This window comes from Bufo bufo, chromosome 9 (assembly GCF_905171765.1).
Source record: "Bufo bufo chromosome 9, aBufBuf1.1, whole genome shotgun sequence".
Taxonomy (NCBI): domain Eukaryota; kingdom Metazoa; phylum Chordata; class Amphibia; order Anura; family Bufonidae; genus Bufo; species Bufo bufo.
Window position 1 is genome coordinate 192,666,083 of NC_053397.1, and position 16,317 is coordinate 192,682,399.

At 41.9% G+C, this 16,317-nt stretch overlaps 1 protein-coding gene across 1 annotated transcript in view; it reads right to left on the reverse strand.

Moving 5' to 3' along the window:
- Positions 1-16,317, reverse strand: part of BRINP2 (BMP/retinoic acid inducible neural specific 2) — a 331,421-nt gene that overhangs the window by 38,440 nt on the left and 276,664 nt on the right. The window contains 1 exon segment of the mRNA XM_040407224.1: positions 13,727-13,963. Coding sequence (XP_040263158.1) covers positions 13,727-13,963 — 237 coding nt within the window.

Sequence of the window (16,317 nt, forward strand, 5' to 3'; positions counted from 1 at the left end):
ATGCCTATGAACTTCAAACCCTTTGGATTTTTTTGGTTCATCTTTTTAAAATGTAATGAAACACTATGGGTTTCGAGGCCCTTTTTTATATTTCGTATGTGTTCCTGAATTCTTATTTTTAGTTTGCGGGTGGTACGCCCGACATACTACAACCCGCACGGGCATTCTAACAGATAGATAACACCTTCTTTTTCACAGGTGATTTCGCCATTGATCTTGTGGCGATTGCCTTTCACTGTGGATTCAAATATCTGATGTGGCGTCGCTCCCTATCTGATGTGGCCCTGTTTTTACATGGCAGGCAAAAGCCGCACCATATGAATTGTGGCTTGTGTTTCTGCTAATTTTTCTCCTGTATAGCACTATGCACCAGATGGTTGTGCATATTGAGGGCTCGCTTATAAATGATATCATTTTTTTTTTGTATAATGCTCCCCAATATGGGATCATTTTTTAGAATCGACCAATTCTTGCGGATAGCATTTTTAATCACCCCAGCTCCAATATTATACTGGGTTAGAAACGTTAAACGAAAATCCTTCTCTTTCCTCAAAGCTCCTCTTTCTTTCTTCCCCGACCTCCTATCATAATCCACCTGTTTCTTACTCTCATTTAGATCTTCAATATAGTACCCCTTGAAGATCTAAATGAGAGTAAGAAACAGGAATTATCAGAAACTACTGTATTAAACTTTAAAGAGGTGAATGAGCACGTTTTTAGTCTATAGGAGGTTTTGATAGTGATACTATTAGAGGTGGACATGGTGTATCGGTACTCAAGAAGCCAACTCTTCATATAAAGAGTTTTTGCCTCATTGTAATTTGCACCATTAGAAAAATTAGGGTGAGAGGCACCATTGGCTTCACATATATCTACTCCTGATCTGATTAAGACCTTCTAATAGAGGATCTTTCTTAGAGAGGACTTCCTTCATTTTAAGGACTAGTGAAATGAATCCACAGAAAGCTCATCATTGACTATGACTTGTACACTTGTTATCTCACTGTTTCTGGTTACCATGATATCCCCCAATTACATGATTAATCCGGCAGCATTCACTATTTTTTCTAGAAGAGCTAATATACGAATATACTATAAGGGCACTAGTGACCATCCTAAAGATCCACTCTTCTGTGGTGAACCACCATGCCCACCCCAGTCCAGAGGATGTCATCATTACCACCTCCTACTAACTATATAATTCCAAAGCTTAGTCTATTTACCCACCACAATGAAGTTTAACAGCTGCTGCCATTGAAAAATATAAACTAACTACATATATCTCAGACTGCGCCAACATAATACTATAAACCATGACCTTTTATAAACCTAATGAATTTAATGTAGAAGTCACAAAAAGAAATGAAAAAAATGGTAACTGTTCTTCAGCATCCATAAGGGAAAACAACTTTCTGGAGAAAACCTCTAGACCATCGGGGCTGATAGATTGACCTTTCCTTTGACTTAGAAGATGAATGCTATGGGACAAATATACTAAGACTGGCATTGCAAACAGGACGTTAATATATTTGGAGCATTTCTAGGAAGTCCATGTGCAAGAAATTCAAACCTAAACCAGCTATGAGCTGACATAGATTTGGACTATTATTTATGCCAGTTTCTAGTGTAAATGATACTAAATCTCTTCGACCATGGGTGGTCCCACCCCAACCGCTTTTCTCACCACTTTTGAAAAGTGTTGGGAGAAGTCGCAAATTATGGCTCAAATAACACATGCACAGTAGTAGTGTAAAATAGTTTGGTAAATGTCCCTGAATTTTCCATGTTACAATACTCACAATGGAAGACAGAACTGTGGGCCTTATCGGGGACATGAGCTGATGTAAGTGATGGCAATGTACAGAACTGTGTGTACAGATTATGTTGTTACTATATATGCAGTGGGGAATAACAAACTTTAACTTGTTCTGTTGGCCAGCTGCAGGTTTTTTAATATAAGGATTACAATAATTATAGTAGAGGATTAATAATAATAATGTGTTCCCTGGATGTTTTCTGGTAATAACAATCCTGGCACCAGAACGTGTTTATTCTCTTTCTATAGAAGTCTTCTGCTCCTCAGGGTAACATCATACAGACGTTATTTTTTAATAAGGCAGTGGTCAAGTTTCTTTTTAAAGGAGAACCCTGGGAGACATTATGGCATATAAATTGTCCTTCTGAGACTGTTTAAATATGTTTCCCCAGAAAATAGACTGGTCACCTTCACCATGTCTTCAGGCAAGCAGAAGATATGATAAGACATAGTTTTAGCCAATTATAGCATTCTCTTCAAAGTGTCCCAAAGACGTCTATTAGTCCGAGGTCTTTCTCAAACTGTAGCTGTCAGCTGTCTCCTCACCATCCCTACAATTTGAGTCACATCAGCATGCTACCGTTGCCTTAGAAACAACTTCCATATTATTAACGGGACAGATGCTAAATGCAGCACCTGTCACATGCTCTGGGCCCTTCCACTTAATAACAAGAAACACTGCTGGAGATAGGTTATCCCAGGAGAGCCTCACAGACGTAATGCAAACATGTTTAAAAGGAAATGTAAATCCAAATTGCGTTGTTCTCCATTTAAAGGATATCTTTCAAGGACAAACCATAAAAACACTACAATCAGCTACCACTAGCATAAAGAGGTTCTTCGCTTTGAACAATCCCTACTTTTTAGACAGATCCCTTGACAATCACTAGGTCCCAACCTCCTAAGGCCCTTAGAGAACAGCTGTAGTCCATCAGGAAACCTGGTTGTACATGCTCAATTTACCTGCAGCACCACCACAGGGGTCTACTCTGTATGGAAAGCTCCTGACTCTCCTCAAACAGATTTATAGTCGAACGAGGGAAGGATCAGGCGAAGTAAATATATTCACCCAATCCTTTTGTTCTCCTGGGAGATAAGCCACTGCCAGAAGGGTCTGGCAACGGCTTTTTCCCCTCTCCCCATTGAATACAAATACATGTTCGGCTGAACCGAACGTGTATCTGTATGGGAGAGTCGGAAGGGAGTTGGAAGATATCTGTCTGACAAACGATGTGTATCACTAAAGATAGGCTTGACTGTAGTCGTCAAGCTTGTGGTTGTGAAGGCGCAAAACACAACCAGACGTGAAGTGTTGGGGATGATTTTTTATTTTAATTTTATAATTTTGTTCAGGAAAACGCATTGGAGGATACGTGGGACCCCTTTATCAAGTCACCGAGGAATATGTCACAATTCCTTGCACCTCAGGCAGGCAACTTTTACTCTTCCAGATGTCTCCTGGCTCTCTGCAGCTACATACTGTAGTTCACCGTTGGCTGACTGGATTCATGTGTAAAGCGTCTCTTGATCACTCAGCCAAAATGCTTTCTGTAAGAGCAAAGGATGTAATAATACCCACCAGCTTGTTATTAAGGGATTTCACAGATGTCCAGATGCAAGCTGACAACTAAAGAAATGTGAATATTTGAAGATGTTATGATCTACTTAAATTGATTTTCATATATTTTTTATTTCATTTCACTGGAAATGACATGAAAGAGGATACATTGGACTGAGCAAAAAGTTAAGACAAGGCATGAGCTTAAATTTTGCAATTAGCAAGTCGTCACTTTTCTGTCATCCGTGGACCAATTACCTATTGTAAATATGTACATTCTTCTGAAATGATTCCTATGCTCGGCGTAATCCCCTAACATAATTCCACTTTCATGTTCACAAATGCTAATATCGAGTTCTTCTGAACACCATCTTTGCCTGCTCTGACAATTTTAATGTTGCCCCCAAACTGATCACCACTTTACACCTTTGTCAGGAAATTTGTAAACTCAATTTTCTGACTCTAAGCTTCGTCGCAAACAATTTAGAACTTACATTGACCGAATTGGCATGCCGCCCCACCGCGCCTAGGAAATCTCTATGGTGGTATATGCAGCTACATGTATTGCTTTTGACAAGTTTGATATTTTGGTGCAAACAAATTCACACAGCAAATTCTAACGGGAGAATTTAAATCAAGGTGTACGTCTCCAATTTTATGCTCTAGCGGACCATTGCCTTGTAAGTAAAATATTAAGAGGCGCGCTCAGAAAGCCGCCCTATGCCTGTATTCTTCTCTGCGGAGTATACAAATCAAACGGTGTGATCATTTTAGATGTTTGTAAAGTACCTCCTGGAAGAGTATAAAAGAATGGCTTGAATGTTTGTCCATGAATCAGAATTCCCTTTGGTGAATATATAAAGTTTATCCAAATAAATATGACAGTAATCGAAAACACTTGCAAAATGAATCAGAGAAAAATATACGGTATTTGGTTGTTTTTCATCAATTATCAAGTGTAATTGTTTGAAGATCAAGGTGCGTAGTCATAAAAGCTTCTCAGATGAACAAGTATCATCTGTTTGTATAAAGCTGATTTACCGCTGTCTCGAGACTCATCTGCTTTACTAAAGAGACCCTAAGCCTAAATACTATCTTGTCTCCTTGTGCCGGTAGCTGAATACGGTTTATTATTCCCTGTCATCAGCTGTGTCAGACTGGGGAGAAGCATTTCCAATGAGATTATTGAGAAGAAGTATCTGCGCCCTTTCCTCCATGATCTTTGTTAGGCTCGTTTTACAGAAATTGTCAAAAATTGTGGAGAGAAAATAACTTTTTTCTCTGCTAAAAAAAATGTTCTCCAGAACAGAAACTGCATGGATCACATTATAGTCAATGGTATCTGGCAGGTTCCGTTCGTGTCAGTTAATTGCCGAATCCATCACTTAAATTATTTCCATTCTTCTGCTCCTATGATAGAGCAGAAGAAAATAAATAAGAAGAGCTGATGTGAAAGCAGCCTAATGCACACGACCACACCATGTTTTGCGGTCCGCTAATTGTGTGTGTTTTCCGCAATTTTTGGAACAGGTTGACCATAATTGAAATGCCTATTCTTTTCCGCAAAACAGACAAGAGTAGGACATATTTTATATTTTTTTGAGGCCCCACAGAATGGAGCAACGGATGTGGACAGCACACGAAATGCTGTCCGCATCGTTTTCGGCCCCATTAAAGTGAATGGGTCCGCATCTGAGCAGCATTACAGAACCAAACCACGTTCATGTGCATGAGCTTTCAGGCTGAGTTCACATCACCGATTAGCTTTCCGTTCTTCTGATCTGGCAGAAAAACAGAAGAAAAAAAACGGATACATTATTTTGAGCATCAGTTATGATCAGTTTGCATCAGTTTGTCACTTCCATCAGAGATTTTAGATGGGTGACTAAATACTGCATAAAGGATTTTTTGTCCCATCAAAAATAACTGATCTCAGCATAGGAGCTCAGGGGTTAGCACTGGTACCTTGCCGTGCTTGGGTCCATGATTCGAATCTCTCCAAAGACAACATCTGCATGGAGTTTGAATGTTCTTGCCATGTTTGCGTGGGTTTCCTTCCCCACTCCAAAAACATACTAATAGGGAACTTAGATTGTGAGCTTCATTGGAGACAGAAAGCGATAATGTTTGTAAAGCGCTGAGGAATGTCAGTGCTATATAAGCATGTAAAAAAACTGATGTACAAAATAATGGATACATTTTTTTTAAATGTTTCTGTTCTTCTGACAGAACAGAAGATCGGAAAGCTAAACAGTGATGCATCAGTTTGTGTCACTTCTATCAGAGATCAGTTATTTTTGATGGAAGTGACACAAACTGAGGCAAACTGATGCAAACTGATGCTCACAAAAAAATGAATCAGTTATTTTTAGTGCAGTAATAACTGATTCTCAAAATAACATATCCTTTTTTTTTTTTTTTTTTGCGGTCCCCAATGCACGGGTTACATCCGTGCGGATTCTGCATACGGATCCAGACCCATTCAACTTGAATGGGTCCGTGATACGTCCGCCCCGCAAAAAATATGTTCTATTTTTTTTTGCAGTGCGGAGGCACAGAGAGAAACCCACAGAAACACTGCGTAATGCTTCCGTGGGGTTCCGTGAATCAAGTGAATGGGTCTGCATCGGTGATGCGGTGCAAAAACGTCTGTGGCTCGTATATTGCGGATCCACTATTTGCATTTGTGTGCATGAGTCCTTAGAAGAAGGTCTGAGGAGTGAAGTCATATATCAAACCAAGCAGATAAAAGGGTCAGAAAACCATATAAATTCATGTATCCAACCATTGACAAGTGAGAGCAAGAAGTTCAGCCATATTGGTTGAATAACTTTAAAATGCTTTTATTTATCTAGGCCATTCTGTGATAGTTTTTTCGTCACATATTGTAATTCTCGACAGTGGTAAAAGGAAGTCAAAAAATTTCAATTTAGAAAAATTAGCAAATTTCCACATTTCAATTTCTCTACTTATATAATAGATAGTAATACCTCCAAAAATAGTTATTATTTTACATTCCCCATATGTCTACTTCATGTTTGGATCATTTTGGAAATTACATTTTATTTTTTGGGGACGTTACAAGGCTTAGAAGTTTAGAAGCAAATCTTGAAATTTTTCTGAAAATTTCTAAAACCCACTTTTTAAGGACCAGTTCAGGTCTGAAGTCACTTTGTGAGGCTTACATAATAGAAACCACCCAAAAATGATCCCATTTTACAAACTACACCCCTCAAGGTATTCAAAACTGATTTTAAAAACTTTGTTAACCCTTTAGGTGTTCCACAAGAATTAATGGAAAATAGAGATAAAATTTCAAAATTTCACTTTTTTGGCAGATTTTTCATTTTAATCAATTTTTTCCAGTTACAAAGCATGAAAGCCATAGTTTTATTTGTTTTTGGCGACCGTCTTGTGTAGGGGCTCATTTTTTTCAGGATGACGGTTTGATTGGCACTACTTTGGGGTGCGTATGACTTTTTGATCGCTTGCTATTACACTTTTTATTATGTAAGGTGACAAAAATGGCTTTTTGTACACCTTTTTTTTTTACGGTATTCACCTGAGGGGTTAGGTCTTGTGATATTTTTTATAGAGCAGGTTCTTATGGACGTGGCGATACCTAATATGTCAACTTTTTTTTATTTATGTAAGTTTTACACAATGATTTCATTTTTGAAACAAAAAAATCATGTTTTAGTGTCTCCATAGTCTGAGAGCCATAGTTTTTTCAGTTTTTGGGTTATTATCTTGGGTAGGGTATGATTTTTTGCGTTTTGCGGGATGAGATGGCGGTTTGATTGGCACTATTTTGGGGTGCGTCTGACTTTTTGATCGCTTGCTATTACACTTTTTGTGATGTAAGGTGACAAAAAATGGCTTTTTTTACAACATTTTTTTTTTACGGTGTTTACCTGAGGGGTTAGGTCATGTGATATTTTTATAGAACAGGTTCTTACGGATGCGGCAATACCTTTTTTTCTATTCATGTAAGTTTTACACAATGATTTCATTTTTGAAACAAAAAAAAATCATGTTTTAGTGTCTCCATAGTCTGGGAGCCATATTTTTTTCAGTTTTTGGGTTATTATCTTGGGTTGGGTATGATTTTTTGCATTTTGCGGGATGAGATGACGGTTTGATTGGCACTATTTTGGGGTGCGTCTGACTTTTTGATCGCTTGCTATTACACTTTTTGTGATGTAAGGTGACAAAAAATGGCTTTTTTTACAACATTTTTTTTTTACGGTGTTTACCTGAGGGGTTAGGTCATGTGATATTTTTATAGAACAGGTTCTTACGGACGCGGCAATACCTTTTTTTCTATTTATGTAAGTTTTTCACAATGATTTCATTTTTGAAACAAAAAAAATCATGTTTTAGTGTCTCCATAGTCTGAGAGCCATATTTTTTTCAGTTTTTGGGCGATTATCTTGGGTAGGGGCTCATTTTTAGTGGGAAGAGGTGACGGTAAGATTGGTACTATTTTGGGGGGCATACTCCTTTTAATCACTTGGTGTTGCACTTTTTGTGATGTAAGGTGAGAAAAATGACTTTTTTTTACAGCGTTTTTATATATTCTTTTAATGGTATTTATCGGACAGGGTGGATCATGTGATATATTTATATAGCCGGTCATTACGGACGCGGCAATACCTAATATGTGTGTTTTTTGTGTTTTTTTTCTGTTTTTTATTATAAAATAAGGGGAAAGGGGTGTTTTTTATTTCTTTTTTTACTTTATTAATTGTATTACTTTATTAATTTTATTAAAAACATTTTTTTTAAACTTTTTTTCTCTTTACTTTATTTCTGATGTTCACTTTTGGAGGTCTGATCCCCTTTGCAATGCATTACAATACATTTGTATTGTAATGCATTGCCTGTTCGTGTACTACAGTGAGTAGTACACAAACAGGTTTCCTAGGAGACCCAGCCTAAAGCTGGATCTCCTCAGCTCCCGTAGAAGGCAGGTCCCGATGCCGTTCAAGGCATTGGGCAGCCTCTGCACGGCATCGGGCTGCCTTCTGAGACATCGAGTCCCCGCCATAGCAGTGCGGGAACTCGATGCGCTCCCTCAAACACAAACCCGGTAGTGGCATAGAAGGGGTTAATCCGCCACGATCGCCGATACGGGGGGTCACAGGACCCCCCTCGGCATTGACCCAAGGTGCCTGCTCAATGATTTGAGCAGGCACCTTGTTCCGATCACCGCCCACCGCGCGGCAGTGATCGGAGATACACAGGGCGTACAGGTACGCCCTCTGTCCTTAAGTACCAGGACATCAGGGCGTACCTGTACGCCGTGTGTCCTTAAGAGGTTAAAGACCATCTGTCAGCAGATTTGTACCTATGACCCTGGCTGACCTGTTACATGTGTGCTTGGCAGCTGAAGGCATCTGTGTTGGTCCCATGTTCATATGCAGTGGCGGATTACAATAGGGACGTTTGGGTCGGCAGCCCCGGGCCCAGCACCGCTGGGGGGCCCAACGCCGACCCGAACGCCCACATACTGCGACGGGGCACGGGAGCGCATAGCTCCCTGTCCCGTCGCCGATCACCGCCTGAGGCCTATGCGGTAGTGAAATCCCGGCGCAGGCGTGCGTGATGACGTCATCGTGTGCCTGTGCCGGGACGCAGCACTGTGACGTGTGCATGCCTGCCTCATCCCGCCATCCTCTGTGAGCAAGCGCCTGGCCCTGGACATAGGTGAGTATTTTAGCTTTTCATTTTTTTTTTCATTTTGTATTTTTTTTATTTCATGTGCCTACTTTGGGGGACATGTGGGGGACACACACACAGGAGGATATATTAGGGAAGAGACATTGAGTACATGGGGGGGGGGTGTGGGGGCAAATTATTATGGGAGGGACTACTATGTGGAGGCAAATTACTATATGGGGCAGTGTGGGGGCAAATTACTATGTGGGGGCAAATTATTATGGGAGGGACTATGTGGGGGCAAATTACTATATGGGGCTGCTGTGGGGCCAAATTATTATGGGAGGGACTACTATGTGAGGGCATATTACTATGTGGGGGAAAATTATTATGGGAGGGACTACTATGTGAGGGAAAATTACTATGTGGTGGAAAATTATTATGGGAGGGACTACTATGTGGGGGCAAATTACTATATGGGGCAGTGTGGGGGCAAATTACTATGTGGGGGCAGTGTGGGGGCAGTGTGGGGGAAATTTCTATGTGGGGACAGTGTGGGGTAATTGCTATGTGGGGACAGTGTGGGGTAATTGTTATGTGGGGACAGTGTGGGGAAATTTCTATGTGGGGACAAATTACTATGTGGGGGCAGTGTGGGGGCAAATTACTATGTGGGGGCAGTGTGGGGAAATTGCTATGTGGGGGCAGTGTGGGGAAATTGCTATGTGGGGAAAAATTACTATGTGGGGGCAGTGTAGGGGCAAATTACTATGTGGGGGCAGTGTGGGGAAACTATTGTGTGGGGGCAGTGTGGGGACAGTGTGGAGAAATTGCTATGTGGGGACAGTGTGGGGAAATTGCTATGTGGGGACAGTGTGGGGTAATTGCTATGTGGGGACAATGTGGGGTAATTGCTATGTGGGGACAGTGTGGGGAAATTGCTATGTGGGGACAAATTACTATGTGGGGGCAGTGTGGGGGCAAATTACTATGTGGGGGCAGTGTGGGGAAATTGCTATGTGGGGACAGTGTGGGGAAATTGCTATGTGGGGACAAATTACTATGTGGGGGAAGTGTGGGGGCAAATTACTATGTGGGGGCAGTGTGGGGGAAACTATTGTGTGGGGGCAGTGTGGGGGAAACTATTGTGTGGGGGCAGTGTGGGGAAATTGCTATGTGGGGACAGTGTGGGGAAATTGCCATGTGAGGGCAAATTACTATGTGGGGCAGTGTGGGGGCAAATTACTATGTGGGGCAGTGTGGGGGCAAATTACTATGTGGGGCAGTGTGGGGGCAAATTACTATGTGGGGCAGTGTGGGGGCAAATTACTATGTGGGGCAGTGTGGGGGCAAATTACTATGTGGGGCAGTGTGGGGGCAAATTACTATGTGGGGGCAGTGTGGGGGGAAATTACTATGTGGGGCAGTGTGGGGGAAATTACTATGTGGGGGCAGTGTGGGGGAAATTACTATGTGGGGCAGTGTGGTGGAAATTACTATGTAGGGGCAGTGTGGGGCAAATTACTATGTAGGGGAAATTACTGTGTGGGTGCAAACTACTATATGGGGGCAGTTTGGGGGAAATTACTGTGTGGGGGCAAATTACTATGGGGGGATTACTATATGGGGCAGTGTGGTGGAAATTACTATATTGAGGTGTTGCTATTGGGGAGGCACTGTAGGGGCAATTCTACTATTTTTGGGGACACTATACAGGGATTATTGCCTGGAGCACAATAGAGGGTGGTATTATTACTCGGGGCACTCTAGGGGACATTATAGCTGCTGTGGACACTATAGGGACATTTGGGGTAATTTATCAAACTGGTGTAAAGCAGAACTGGCTTAGTTGCCCATAGCAGCCAATCAGATTCCACCTTTCATATTTGACCAGTTTGATAAATGACTCCAATTATGTCTATTAGGGTCACTATTTTTTCAGCAGTATAGTACCTTGGACATTGGGGAGCAAAACGGGCACAGTATTGGGAGTGGCAGCAGGATGACACTGTGGGGACACCAGGATGAGGAGGTTAATGGAAAAATTTAGAAATCTAACGTGTCTGTGTTACAAACTGTAGAGACGAGATGTGGCTGAAAGAATTTGCCATGGTGGTCTGGGTCAAATGGAGGAGAAGAGGAAAGAGAAGGTCTACATGACAGAAGATGTCACTGGATGTAAGAGGTATGTGGTGCTGTATTCTCCTCCATGTCTTTTTTATTATAATTATATGTATTTTAAATTTGGCAACCAAATTTTTCAGTTTAGGACCCAATTTGGGGTATTTTTTAGTCTGAAGATGTCATATGGCCTAGGAAGAGACTGTGGCGTTCATGAAGCACCGCAGCCTCTTCATACAAAAAAAAACTAAACTAAAATGGAGGGAGGGGCCCAAGTTGGGTAGACAGCCCCGGGCCTATCATGCACTTAATCCGCCCCTGTTCATATGTGCTCGCATTGCTGAGAAAAATGATGTTTTCATATATGCAAATGAGCCTATAGGAGTAATGGGGGTGTTGCCATTACACCTAGAGGCTCTGCTCTCTCTGCAACTGCCGCCTCCTCTGCACTTTGGTAGGGCCAGGCAGTGATGATGTTTTCACTGTCTGGTCCTGTAAATCAAGCGGAGAGGACGCGGCAGTTGCAGAGAGAGCAGAGCCTCTAGGTGTAATGGTAACGCCCCCATTGCTCCTAGAGGCTCATTTGCATACATTAAACTATCATTTTTCTCAGCAATGCGGACACATATGAACACGGGACCAACACAGATGTCTTCAGCTGCCAAGCGCACATGTAACAGGTCAGCCAGTGTCATAGGGACAAATCTGCTGACAGATGCCCTTTAAAGGTGCGTTAATAATAGGGCACAGCACTCCTTCGATGTCAGGAAGCTGGACAGATATCTTTACTTCCTCCTTCGGTGTCTGTGTAGGGAGAGTGCAAGGCTTGAGCCGCATGTGAGAAGAGCAGGAAGAAAGCAGACATTCTGTCACTGTCATCCTCCCCCTTGCAGCCTGTTAGTGAACCCTGGGGTTGAATACATGGACATCTGCTCATTATTTTTCACCTGCTTTACTATTTAGAGAGGATATCGGCTCTTTCACATGGGGGGGATTTTTTTTTTTTCAACGTAAGGGGTGAGAAAATGAGTAATTGCAAATCTAATCACTTGCTATACCTAATCAGGTCATTCATAAACTTCGTGACTTGAATGTTTACCCACATCTGGAGCCCAGGGATTTTGGGTCTCTTTAGTTTCGATGATTTTGATGATTAGAGACCTAGGCATAAGTGACTTTTATTTTTAGGAGGCGCTGTGTGTCTAAGGCTTGGCTTGTGTAAGACTTTGAGTCACAATGCAAAAGACAAAGTGAGAGCCTCAGAACAAAGTGAACTCAATGGGAAGGGGATCATATGCTGCCACTCTGAGGCAAAAGCAAGAAGACACGAAGATACAGTAACACCCTATGTACACTGCAAATATGTAAGATTTTTAGTACTTGAAACACCATTTTGCTCTGTCTACCATACTTACACACTTGATTCTTTCTGCATATTTTTATATATTTTTGAAAAAATATTGGGGGTCATTTACCAACCGATAAACACCAGTTTTCTGGCGTATATCTGTCTCAGATTGTGGCACAAAATGTATTTGTGTCGCAATCTGTGACTTTTTACCTGCTCACGCCAGGTCTAAAAACAGTAGGGTGTGGTGTGGGCGGGGAAGGGGGCGAGCCACCAGGCCCGTCTCATTTATTATTTTGTAAACCTATTTTGGGTGTAAATGTTCTAAATCTATGCCAACAAGGAAGCTGGCATAGATTTAGACTGGTGGTAGATGTGCAGAAGAAATGAAAAGGCCGGAACCTCTACATAACTTCGTCTAAAACATTATGCTTTAATGAAAAGTTGCATGAAGGCGCCCTTGTGTGTGGCATTGATCTGGCTGTATAAATTATTTTTTTATTTTTTTATTTTATAATTGTCTAGAAACCCCAATATTAAAAGGTTACATTGTGAAATGCAAATAAATAATACCAGTTAGAGATGAGGGAAGCATTGGAAAATCGATTTGCCTGCTTTGCCGAATTTTAGCAAAAAAATTTGCTTTTTGACTAACTACTTTGTCACGAAGCGCATTTCTTTGTAAGTGGTGGATGCAATGACAGGGAGCAATGATTGCGCTACCCCCCGTCATTGTACCCCTCAGATGCCGCGTTCATCGCTGATTGCGGCATCTGACAGCAATAATACAGTGTAAAATAAAACAATAAATAAATAAAATCATACCTACCTCATCCATTTGAGTGCAAAGAGCCGGTCTCCGCCATCTTGATTGAAGATCCAGCGCAAAATCTCGCACGGCCCGTGGTGACGTCATATGTCCCCGAGCAAGATTTTGCGTGGGATCTTCAATCAAGATGACGGCGGCCGGCTCTTTGCACTCAAATGAATGAGGTAAGTATGATTTTTTTTATTTTTTACCGCCATTTCAGGGAAAATTGATTCGCAACCATGAAGCACAAGGCATTTTCCCTGAAATTTGGATCAAAGTCCACGAAGTGGATTTTGATTCACTCAACACTAATAATGATAAGGAAAAAAATGCAGTAACTTCCATTGCACCAGAATTCCAAATTTGCACACTCTTTATCCAACGAGGAATGAGTTTTATTAAGTAACTTACCAGATTCCTCAAACTCTTTCTCCTGGCCAGTTGCTTGTTCCTGTGTCTGCGTTAAGCTCTTCTCCAGTATTTGAATGTCTTCAGTTGGGCAGTTGCATTGTGGGTAGGCAGCATCGCAGTGGCACCAACATTCTCCCGCCTGGCATTCCATCCATCCCTGGGAGTTGCATGAAATGTAGGACAGCGCAGCTCTCACAAATCTAACTCGTAAGTACTGAGGAAGCAGTGCCTGCAACCCTGGGGATAGAAACACATATTCCCAATTAGTACCAAGATGCAGAGGCAATGAATTTGTTTCCCCTGATGTCTTAAAGGCATACCTATCAGTCTTGGGCGCATTTATCTCCCTATAGCCGATGGGGCATCCATCTCCATATAAACCCTGCTGATATTTTTCTGGCAATTCTGGGAATAGTCGAAGACCTGGTCCCAAAGCCGTGGCTAATTAGCAGGCACCGTTACTATTATTTATGGGCATCACCTATTAAAACCAGGTGCACTCTTTGTACCTATTTCCGTCGACATATGAGAGCAATGGAGAATTCAATAGCTTGTCTCTGATTGGCTGCAACCCAGAAACTCTGGTTAATTACAGCAGCTTGAACATCAATGTCTGATCTAACAAAGCAACCCTGGGAATATATCCTTGCTTCTATTTTAAGTATAAATAATAAATGCAAAAACTACACGTATTTTATGGGTAAACATCCTTGCATACAATAAATGGCATGTGGAATGTGCATTCATATCAGGTCCGCACTTGCCTGCAAGCAGCTCTCTGACAGAACTAAATTGTGCTGTGCCTATTTCCAAGTGCCCAGTGTCGGAGTGCGTGAGTATAAAATAAACCCAGCTACTGAGAGAAAACACGGAAAGTTTTCAGGGCGTTGTGCCGAGACTGATTTAAGGTAGAGGTCACATCGCTGGACCTCTGATTGAAGGTAAAAAGTCCAAGCTTACTAAGAGTTTCATTAATTTTTCAGGAAGTCTGGTATCCTGAAAATACAACTCACAAGAGAGCTCTATGTTCTGACTGGCAAACATTTCTTGTACCAAATAGCCTCTAGTCGGCTCCTTCCACAAAAATACTGTGAATGTCTGAGACATCTACAGCTAGTTTCAGACCAGCAGCCAAATCGTCCGGCAGGCTGTTACGGCAGAGGAACAGCCTGCCGGAGTTTATCGTTTCTGGCATGGCTGGAAACTGCCAGGCCCCCCTTACTATAATGGAACCTGGCGGGGACCCGGTCTATTTCCGGCACTAGTGCCGAGATTCGGCCAATTTTTGGTCTGGCTGAATTCTGGCACTTATGTCACAAACAAGCCGGAAGCCCACTGAATCCAATTATAGTCAATGGGCTCCGATGGGGAAAGGTAGTATCTGATCATGCCGGATACAATAAACTCCAGCAAGCTGTTCCTCTGCTGGAACCTCCTGCCGAACGATTTAGCGCTAGTGTGAAACTAGCCTACAATAGGTAGAAAATTGTATAGGTGTCATGGACCCATTTGAAACCAGATCTGCAATTTGAGGACCACAAAATGGTTAGGGTTGTGTGCATGAGGCCTTAGAGCAGTGGTGGTGAACCTATGGCACAGGTGCCAAAGGCGGCACTCAGAGCCCTCTCTGTGGGCACCCGCACCCTGGAAAAAGTTTAAGGTGTACCAATATGCCTTAGACTTCTCCTGCCATTCATCAGCACAGGACGCACTATGAACGGCACAGGCAGCACATTGAATGTAGGCAGGCTATTATAGCTAAATAATAAAGTACATGGAAGATATACTATATTGGACTGTAGTATTCCGGTTAAATTGCCGTGTTGGCACTTTGCGATAAATAAGTGGGTTTTGTGTTGCAGTTCGGGCACTTGGTCTCTAAAAGGTTCGCCATTAGTGAGTGCCTTAGAGGTTCTCTGCCTGTAGATTTACACAAGGTACTTCATTGATGGACTGGTATCCTATGCGTTTTATCAACACAAATTTTTCAGAAAACTTAGAGACATATGAAAAGTTTTGATCAGTGGATGGTCCAAGTGCAGAGACCCCTACTGACCATTAGAACGAGACAAGAAAAGCGCTTGCATATAGTCCTCTGATATCAGGAAATGGGCTCATTAGGAACTCTATTAGGCCTCTTGCACACGACCGTATGTATTTTGCGGTTCGCAAAAACCGGATTCGCAAAAAAATACGGATGACGTCCGTGTGCATTCTGTATTTTGCGGAACGGAACAGCTGGCCCCTAATACAACAGTACTATCCTTGTCCGTAATGTGGACAATAATAGGACATGTTCTATTTTTTGGCGGAACGGAAATACGGACATACGGAAACGGAATGCACACGGAGTACCTTCTGTTTTTTTTTGCGGACCCATTGAAATGAATAGTTCCATATACGGTCCGCAAAAAAAAAAACGGAACAGAAATGGAATTAAAATACCTTTGTGTACAAGAGGCTTTAGTCTGTTTTGATTCTGTAGTGAGGAGAGAACGCACAATATGCAATTGCTTCTCTTGTGTTCTTCTAGGGATCGGTGGGGGTATCTGCCCTTGGACCACCACCGATCAAAACTTTTCATGTGTCTC